Source organism: Hermetia illucens, chromosome 2 (assembly GCF_905115235.1).
Source record: "Hermetia illucens chromosome 2, iHerIll2.2.curated.20191125, whole genome shotgun sequence".
In the NCBI taxonomy this organism is placed as follows: domain Eukaryota; kingdom Metazoa; phylum Arthropoda; class Insecta; order Diptera; family Stratiomyidae; genus Hermetia; species Hermetia illucens.
This window is the reverse complement of record NC_051850.1, coordinates 138,906,940-138,917,363: the sequence shown is the minus strand read 5'-3', so window position 1 is coordinate 138,917,363 and position 10,424 is coordinate 138,906,940. Positions and strand designations below refer to the sequence as shown.

General features: G+C 38.5%; 1 protein-coding gene across 2 annotated transcripts; it reads left to right on the top strand.

The window, feature by feature from the left end:
- The first annotated feature begins 6,922 nt into the window (after positions 1 to 6,922).
- LOC119650380 (heat shock protein 27-like) lies at positions 6,923 to 7,776 on the top strand. 2 transcript variants are annotated; one of them, XM_038053119.1, is made up of 2 exons: positions 6,923 to 7,079; positions 7,195 to 7,776. In XM_038053119.1, the coding sequence occupies exon 2, from the start codon at positions 7,197 to 7,199 to the stop codon at positions 7,635 to 7,637; it is 441 nt and encodes a 146-aa protein (XP_037909047.1). In that variant the 5' UTR covers positions 6,923 to 7,079; positions 7,195 to 7,196; the 3' UTR covers positions 7,638 to 7,776. The 2 variants fall into 2 exon arrangements, with proteins under 2 accessions (XP_037909047.1, XP_037909046.1); XM_038053118.1 differs by having other exon boundaries at positions 6,981 to 7,776.
- Positions 7,777 to 10,424: the final 2,648 nt, after the last annotated feature.

Below are 10,424 nucleotides of genomic sequence, written 5' to 3'. Positions count from 1 at the left end.
GTGTTTAGGTTTTGTTTGTTTCTTCTGTGACTATATTTAAGTGTAGAACTATTCCATTTGTACGAAGCCCGTTATGTATTTGGATTTAGCATGTCTGACTACCCACTTCAATGTGATATTGATATCTAGTTGCAGTAAATTTACAGGGGAGAGTCAATTTTCAGCTAATGTAACTTTGTTAGTGATAGTATGATTTTGATCAAACTTGGGGATAATATGCTTCATATTATATTTTATACTACTACCAACTCTGGGATAAACTTAAGGGGGGTTTTACTCAATTTCCCCAAAAATATGGTAATATACTATTACTAACTTAATTTGAATAGATATCGATATGGAGAGTATTTTGAGGCCTGGGCACCATATAGAGGCAGCTGCATGAATTTTTTCAGATTTTTCGATTGGGTAGTTTCTGAGAATCTGTCCGTTAAAGAAATCATCATTTGCAACCCCTCAATCGTATTTCTTATTTAGCGCCGGCTACCACACAATAAAACCGTATGTTAGGATAGGAAGGACCACTACTTTGTACAGAATAATCGTCGGCCGGAGTTTCTCTTCCTCACGAAGGTCTTCTTACATACGTAGAAGGCCTTACAGGCCTTTTTAATTTTTGGCTCTATTTTAAGTTTCTAATTTGATTTGGAATCCATGATTGCGACCACAAACTTCATATTTGTGAAAAGTCCAAATCTTTATTCATTTAGCTTTGGCTAACGTTAAATGCTGTCTGTAGTATTGAGACCGCACAACCGTGTTCTTACCCCGTATAGAGCGATTTCTATGGAGGTAGGCGGAGTGAGATTTGGGGAAGGGCGACCTTTTCATGGTCGTCCCCTGGACGTGCTCTAGGCCCTTCAACACGAAAAAGGGGAGGCCGATTGACTGAAAGTCCATCGTGGACTCTTAGTCAGCCATGCCTGCTTTCGGTATGAAAACCACCGCACGCGTACCTCCAAGAGTGCGGTACATACCCGAATGAAATAAATGAACATAAATCTCTGCAAGCCACAACACAACTCTTTCTTTCTGGAGCATAAGTGGGTTCTGCCCTCTGAGCTCGCAAACCACTCGAGACCCATACGCCGCAATCGAGGGGAGTGGGAGACCCACGATGGGTCGCATCCTCATCTAATGTTCTCTCCCTGCCTTGGCGTCTCCTAAATTTGTATATGAAAATTGCCCTTTAAAAATATGATTCCACGAGAAGTTAGAAGAAAAAGGAAGAAAAGATATCCAAATTAAAAAAAAAGTTTTTATGAAAGGCCGCCAAATACGGTTCCGATTTTGTTTCTTTCGTTTGGAGGAGGGTACTATAGTTTGAATGGTCTTATAACACTCCGACATTTTATAAACTAGGTAGATCCTTATCAATAGTAACTACTGTTAAGTTAAGAGATCTTTATCTCAATCCCAATCCAAAAGGGTGTCACTATTCCTTTTGAATTAGGAATTTAAAATTAATAACAGATTTTTGAGCTAGTAAACTACAAATTTCGATTCTTCTTCTATCCATCCCTCAGAAAAGGACAGGCTTATAGGATATTACCTTCGGCTACATTGCGATCAGTAGTAGATTAGATAGAAGTTGACTTCAGGAGGTTCATTGAATGGGGATGACCACCTGTCTTCGCTTGCGTGTTGCATCTACCGCTTCCCGCGGGGCTGGATAGCTGCGGTCCCTAAGATCAACACCGCTATCTGGTGGTTCATATAAGGCCTGAGAAATTAGCTTGTTGATTGGACGGTAGGTGCCTTGAATAATCCACCTGACAATACTGATGATCATTGGGCTCCCATTCAAAATAATCTACGTTCCGAAAGGGCATCATAAGGCTCGATCAACTGCGTATTCGTGAAAACTCTATTGATTGCTGCAGGTAGAAGAGCAGGTGACACGTTTTAGCTCCGACATCGGGGAATATAGTATAATGTCCGTCGAAACAAAAGAAAATTTACTATTGAGTTGGTCACAGGAGCAGAACCTACCCCAAATAATATTGAGTTTAAAATCATATACAGCATCTTGAAAGAACTGGCACCTCCGTACTTTAATGTCGATGTCGGCTATACCGTAATACTGATGAGTTTTCCATAGCCAATTTACAAGTCTGACCCTCTATCATTTAAGTGCTGCTGCATGCCATGCCATTCACCATTGGGAAAACCTTATTCATAAGAATTTCCCTTTTCTTTTGAGCCTGTTTCTAATTTTCAGCATTCTCTTTTAGCAATTGTAGATCCAGGGTCCAGGTTCAGGATTCTTCTTTAACCTAGTAGTGTATAGTGACGTAAGGTCTTAAGTAGAGTTGAACCATGCTTCAGGCTGAAAAAGAAAATAGTTTCATAAAATGATGATAGAGGTGAGTCGAGGAGCTGGAAAACTGGTAGGATTAATGGTCTGTGTGGTATAGGATGAGTGGAATTACGACTGACTTTTTTCGTGAAAACAGCACTTGAAGAGTATGTCAGGAGCACTGGACAAAGCGATCAGCTGAGGTATTTTTTTTCTTAATTTAGATTAAAAATTACAATTATTCGCAAGAAGTCGATACTTTGAAATATTAAAGATAGCTTTCTTCAACTGACACAGATTTTCATACTCAACTAAATATGCCATTTTATGTAACAAAATCTCCTAAACTTAGACAAATTCGTAGTAATTATTCTGTCTTAATTGTCCGACAAAACTTGAGCCCGCCTGTTGCGGAACAAACGGGAGGTGATGAATAAAATTTCTAAATTAAACAAAGATAATGGTCTATCTAATTTATAAGTCGAACAGTGATTTATTCTGAGCCGAAATACTGGCAATTCCAATTGATTTAATTCGCCAAAATAAATAATAATGCTGGCGTAAAAGAAAACCAGTTGTTTTCATTGGCTTAAAATAGGATGGTAACGGAGATAATAATGAAATTGGTGATAATCTTATAAGAGAATTAAAGTTTGGAATTTTTTTGTCCCACATCTATTCTCTAAACTTCGAAATGTGCAAATTATTATTGGTTTGGAATACTATCTTGATCAAAATATTTTCGGAATCGCCACCCTGTAGCGCACCCTGCAGATATGTTTTTAAGGTTTTTAAGGTGTGTAAAACAAAGACTTATTTAAATCGGTTTACTGTCTGTCTGTCTATCCGTCACACGCAGTTTTCTCGGAAACGGTTATAGCGATTGACACCAAATTTGGTGAAAAGGTGGGAACTGTGAACGCTCACGCATACAATGAGTTACATCATTCTACGTCGAATTTAAAAGGGGGTCCCCATACATGCAAAGGGGGGTGTAAATTTTTTTTCACCAAGTGTAGTCATGTGAGGTATCAAATGAAAGGTCTAGATTAGTACTTAGAAGCCTGTCTTAGTTTTGAGATTTGTTGGAAAGGTGGGGAGTGTTGGGAGTCGAAAATGATCATTTCTTTAGTGAACCCATTATCAGAAATTACCCAACCTAAAAATCTGAAAAAATGAAGAGGCTGCCACTATATGGTGCTTAGGCTCCGAAATATCATCCATACTGATATCCTTTCAAATAAAGTTAATAATAGTGTATTACTATAATCTTAAGTTCATCCCAGCACCATGAAATTTTGCAGTAATGTAGGCTGCGGCAAAGAGCACCAAGTTGGGAATCCCACTATTACTAACGAAGTTATAATAAATCAAATTAGTCGTCTCTTTGCAAATTCAAGACTATTAATATCACCCGAAAGTGGATAGTCTCAGATAATATATGCATATATTAGGTGCTATGTACTAATGGGGCAAATACACATTCAATTGTCTTTATACAGGGTGCGGCAGCATAACTTCCTTTTTTAAAATGCGCGCCACTCAGTCAGTTGATGTCATAGCGGAGGGCTAGAGGGGATACTGTAAAGTTTTGTCCCGACACGGTTCAGTCGCCATCATGCATTGGAATAGTGAGGAGCGTGCCTTTGCCGTTGAGGTTTACTTTTCAAGCGGACGTTCGGTTATTGCAACACAGCGTGCATTTCGGAATCGCTTTAATTTAGCCCCGTTGGCTCCCGTCCCAGACCGTAAATCAATTGTTACTTGGGTCACTACATTCAGACAAACTGCAAGTGCGACAAAAGGAAGAACTGAAGTCCCTCGGCCCGTTAGATCACCTGAGAACATTAAAGCAGTGAGAGCGTCAATGTTGCGAACGCCACGGCGTTCTGCGCGCAAACACGCATCTGCCCTTGGACTATCCGATCGTTCACCCAAAGTCACAGTGTGGTGTGCAATTTCCTCAGCTGGAATTATTGGTCCCTGGTTTTTTGAGGAAAATGAGGTTACAGTGACAGTGAATTCGGCCCGATATGTAAACATGCTACAGAGTTTTTTTTCCCACGGCTAGAAAATTTGAATTTGGGGGACACTTGGTTCCAACAAGACGGTGCATCAGCACATACTTCAAGAGCATCGATAGCTGTTTTGAGGGAACACTTTCCAGAGCGCCTTATCTTAATTAGAGGCGATTTGGAATGGCCGGCACGCTCTCCCGATCTGTCCCCTTGTGATTTTTTTCTATGGGGTTTTTTGAAATCCCGTGTTTATGTGAACCGTCCAAGAACCCTAGAAGATTTGAAGACCAACATCCAAGAACAAATTGCCAACATAACACCTGCTATGCTAACAAGAGTCATGACAAACGTCAGAAATCGGTTTACGCAATGTATGGAGAATGGGGGACGTCACCTAACAGATTCGATCTTGAAAACAATGTAAATAAAAACTTTAGACATGTATCTACATTATAAAAAATAAATAAATATTTTCCGATGCATACAATAGTTTTTATTGAGTTTTGAAAAAAGGAAGTTATGCTGTATAAGAAATACAGAAAACCTTTCATACCTGAAGCGTCCAGCTTCCGGTTTTCTGACTTGTTTTTCATTAGGTTGCCACATATGTTTCTGATATTCAACTCAACTGTTGTGGAAATAACGCCTCGTTGAGTACATCCGTATGTGTGCCTATTTTCGATTTTTTACAATTTTTAATATGGAATTCAATTTGTGACAACTAGTTTGAATTAAAATTTCACAAAAGCATGATTTTCATGGCTAAATCCGTTCCAACATTCATGACACCAGTGAATAGAGGTGACGACACTTAAGTTCATGGGTCTGACCTCAATCCAGATATTAGGCGAGCGAATAACGTGCTACAAATATCAAAACCGGAAAAATACGTAATTCGAAAAAGAAGGCGATGCTCACGGCTTTCACCGATTATAACGATGTTGAGCACCATGCAATTTACCAGAAAGTCAGATAGTAAATAAAGAGTATTTTTTAGGTGTTGTGGGAAGCTTGCATTAAGAAATTCGTTTGAGGGGGTCATCCCGTGTGTCGGATCCGCGGAAGTGATTTTTTTTTTTTTGGGTTCGATTGTATCTTGATATAGTGTAGAATATATGGGCAAAGTGATTTTTTGATATTCGGAGTCGTTCGGAAATTATAGTGTTAAACACGTAACAAGTCACATGGCAGATTTAGGTCGATCGCCGTAATAAAGCTCGTATTTATCGGTCCGAATGACTTCGCTAAAAGGACAAGAATTAAAGTTGAGGCTGTACATGTGTTGCTTGAAGAAACCTAAGGTTTATGGACTAGGTATAGCAGATTAATGGCCAGTTAGAGTTTTATGGCTAAAAATCGCATTTTATTTTTTAAATGCGTTTTTCTCGAAACTGCATGTTGAAAATCGGCTGCCACCATAGCCCAAAATCTATCCAACCAAATTCTTTGAAATTTTCACGACTTATTCAGAACATATTTCTACGGTCCGCAAACTAGGACAATTGCTATTCATTCAGTAGTTTTTTTTATTCATTGAAAAAGCCGTGAAAAAACACCAAAATTCACAAAAAAAAGTTTAACACGACACCAAAAATTTAGCTTTTAATATTTTTAATAATTTTAGTTTGCGGACTGTAGTTAAATCTGTAGGTTAAAATGGCGTTTACTTTTTTGCTTTAAAATCAACGCAGCGCGTAGCGTGACAGCAGAAAAACACCTTTTTTGGAGATGGGTGTATAAATTGCTCTGTATTTCAATAATGAACTATGCAATCAGGCTGGAAAAACTACTATGCACGCTCAAGATAAATCTATGGTGAAAAATTCGTATTTGTATTTTCATCCAGTTCTTCACAAAAAAAATCTAAAAAACGCTAAAAAAAACGGCCTTCACACGGGATGGACCCCCTTAAAACGAAAGGATTTGTGAGAACTTACATACATACAATGTCATCATTGTCCAAGGATCGCCTCAAATCCTGGCATAAGTGCGTTGTAGGGAGGAGGGATTACCTTGAAGGGGGTAATATTGATTTTGATAACCTTGTATTAAAAATTCTCTGAATAATTTTCGGAGCTCTTTAATCAATGAAAGAAGAGTCGAAAAATTACTATAAATTTTTCAAAGAGAATTCAGAAAGTCCACTACGCCCGCATCCTAGGCGATTTAGTGAATTTTATTACCCTCATCAATAAACGAGTTTCACTTTTTGAAGATTACAAATAAAAATTACACTTTTTTGGATAATATCTCCGTGAATTATGCTACTTTATTCTCCTTCATCTCAACGATCCTGCTGATTCTCACTGTTAGAGAGTATATTTGCAATTCATTTCTGATGGCCTGAATAGCTATAACCGTCCGTAAAATACTATAATAATAGCATAACGATCGCTTGGGAAAAAAATCCTCGAATTTTTCTTGCAAATATTCCACACTTCCTTATTTAGTATATTTCTGTCCTGTAAAGTTACTCACAATTTAAATATATCAAGAGAATACCAAGTGACTCAGTTTGTTATGGTTCTGAACATACTTCTGTAGCCCGAATTCCGTGATATTTTCCGGTCGAATTTTCTCGGCGAATATCGAGTTCATGAACATCGAATACGCGTGAGCGTATTTCGGAACAGCTTGACGATCCATCGGTATATAAATTGGTGTGGAAGCAGAAGCAGGCATTAGATCACGGCCAATACACAAAGTGAACTTACAGCGGATTCAAAATCCAAGCCAATCCCTCCAAGTGCTATAGTGAAGTGGTTAGTTAATACAAATTGCAAATCTAAATTTGTATAATAAAGATGGATCTCATTTTCGATTTTTACGATCCATTTAAATCGCGTCGGTCACGTTTCAACGATTGGGATTTGCTAGGAATGGAAATTACACCAAGCAGGGAACGCACTTTTGGTTCACCTAAAGGCCACGCAGATGATTCCAAGCAGAGCGGAGACGACAAACAATCAACTGCCCAAACCATTGTCAATGTTAAGCAATTCAAACCGGAGGAAATCAGTGTTAGAACCGTTGGTAATACCGTGGTCATCGAAGGCAAACACGACGAGCGGCAGGATGAGTACGGATTGGTTTCTCGACACATCGTCCGAAAGTTCACTCTGCCTGAAGGTTATGACCCAAAGGACGTAGTCTCCACATTCTCACCTGACGGTGTCCTAACAATCAAAGCACATCCGCCAGCCAAGCCAGCGGAAGGTGTAGAACGAGTGATTCCTGTTCAACAAACTGGTCCTGCACGACCCAGTCTTCAGGATAAAAAACCAGAGAATGGAGATGTGAAAGAGAAAATCTTCTCCTAATTTTTATTTGAACTGCCTATCTAACAGTTATAAGTGAATTATAAATTGCATGCATTATTTAATTATTTCCTGTGATAAATGTCGTTTTTGTAAAATTCATTATTATTTTCTATGAAATAAACTTTTTATAAAAATGCTAGTACTGATGTAAAAAAATTGATTGCTTGGTTCTAATTAACATCTTGGAAAATCACTGCGACCTGTAAGGTGGCTGCCTGCTTCAGTTTTTCAGGAGACGTCTTTAGAAAATTCCTCAAATTCATAGTTTCTTTTGGACTTGGACACGCACAGTTCCTTGAGAAAAAAACACCCAATGTCGACTCCTGAAACTACATATATCTAGACACTCAAGTGCATGACTAATAATGAATTGTCTATTTTTAAGAAATGGCGTTGACTAGTGATTCCATTGTGAGGTGCCTATGAGACTGTGCAGTTAAATATAGCTTTTGGCAAGATTTTATTCCCCGCCATGATTGTCGATTTGTGATACTTCACTTCGAGTAATTTTGAAGGATTTTATGCATCTAGTGTCGAAGTTTATTATTAGTTTACTTTCGTCGATAGAGTGTCGACACCTGTTCGAATGCGCTCATATATGTACGTATAAATATGTACGCTCGGCGCTTCATAGAAGCACCAAGCAACCGAAAATGCAGAATACCAGTATAGGTAGATCAGGCACGGATGATTATAGGATGATAGCAGCTGATGATGGTATAACTCAGACAAATTAACACGACTGGCAGTAACGAACAATACATTTATTCACTTTCGAGCTTCTAGTTTGTCGAAATTGTTACAGTAGAAAACATAGTAAGACATAATACAATACTGGACAAAATTAAAAAATTCTTCTTCTGTGGCGTTACAGTCCGACGTCATCACTGCAGAGTGATGTTGAATATTGGTGGTGTCAGATCATTGTCCTGTTTTTATCCGAATCCTCTGCCGCAAAATCTGCTTTTTTGAGTCTTCTTACAGTATCTGTCCATTGAATGTCCTCTGGGTATTTCAATTCCTCACGTGTCATTGCCAAAATTCACGTGTCTCTTCCGGGACGTGGATCCGCATCAGATCCTGAAAAATAAATGAAACACGGGGTTTCCGGCGAGCCTAACGAAATAACCAACACGCAAGCTAAACCTGGAAATAATAGAAATAAAAAACAAGTTGTGATATTGGAAGCTGGGCATTTCCAGTATAACGGTTTTGTGTTCATCTTATCTGAGAAACTCTCTATGCAAGATTTTCCATTCACATATAGTTAAGAATACAAAATATTCTGTTATATTTTGCCAAAATTAAAGATACACGTATGTCCATACATATCAAGGACACAGATATTGTGCTCATCCTAAATAAACAAACATTGTCTATTACCGCATCACAATGCATACATAATATGCAAATATGGGCGCATCTAATTTACTCGAGCGCATTTTCACGCATTTCCACTTTACACATAAGTTTACGCAAGTTTTATTAGCAAATGTCTAAAAAAAGCCAAAAAAAAAGTTGAAACGTCCCCATGGACCCCGTCGTTCATATAAGTTCACTTTATATGATGATGACGTCTTATACGTCTTAGAGGGCAATAAATTTACTTGAAATGCGAAACTTTGGCCTTCTATAACTTTTTAATAATAGTTAGATCGAGTTCGAACTTTCCAAAATGATGTCCTATATTATCTTCTATATCAAATTTTGTACTTCTGGGATGAGCTTAAGGGGGTTTTCCGGCAAATTTCTAAAACATGGTAATATACTATTATTAACTTTATTTGTGCAGATATCGGAACGGGATGTATTTTGAAGCCTAGATTTCGTATAGATGCATCACTTTAATTTTTTCAGATTTTTCAGTTGGATAGGTTCTGAGAACGAGACCAATTTCACTTTTTGGGGTGCACACGTTGAACCCTATCTCCTCCATGTTTCACCTAATATCAGAAATAAGATCAGCTTTGAAGAGTACTAATCGGGCCCTTTCATTTGATATCCCACAAGAGTTCGCAATTTTTCTTACTTTCTTAGTAGTAAGTCTCCGAGGAATACATGAGGACTAACAAGATCATTGTCTTGTACAGCAAAAGCTTTGACCCTATGGTGAGACGTTTCGAGCGGAACAATTTTTATAAGTTGACATATCTATCTTTATTCTTCCCGTTTGACCAGTGCGGTTTGACGTTGTTGGTTGGTTGGTTTTCGGTGCTGACGTTGCCACCATATATTTTGTTTTGCCTTTATTTATGTAAAGCCCAAGATCTCTCTGGATGAAGGCAGTCTCTACGTCTCGGGTCGGTCTTCCCATGATGTCGATATCGTCAGCATAGGCCAGTAGTTTGGTGGGCTTAAAGAGGATCTTATCCCTCGCATTTACCTCAGCATCATGGATCACTTTCTCGAGGGCCAGGTTAAAGAAGATAGGGCATCCCCTTGTCGTAGACCGTTGTTGATGTTGAATGGTCTTGAGAGTGATCCTGCTGCTTTTATCTGGCCTCGCACATTGGTCAGGGTCAGCTAGGTAGGTAGCTATTGATTCGCTGTCCCACACCTTGAGCACAAGTTGATAAATCACTTGGTGTAATTGGTCAACTGCATATTTAACCAATTCGGCTATAATTCCATCGGCTCCTGGCGACTTATGATTTTTAAGCCGATAAATTGTACAGACTGTTTCTTCAATACTTGTTGGTGGCAGTATTTTTGTTGTTCTAGTTATTCAGTAATTCATCAAAGTATTCAACGCATCGCTCCAATATGCCCATTCTTCTTTGTATCGGC

Coding starts and splice junctions, on each gene's coding strand:
- LOC119650380 (XM_038053118.1), top strand. CDS start 7,122: ATGGATCTCATTTTCGATTTTTACGATCCATTTAAATCGCGTCGGTCA.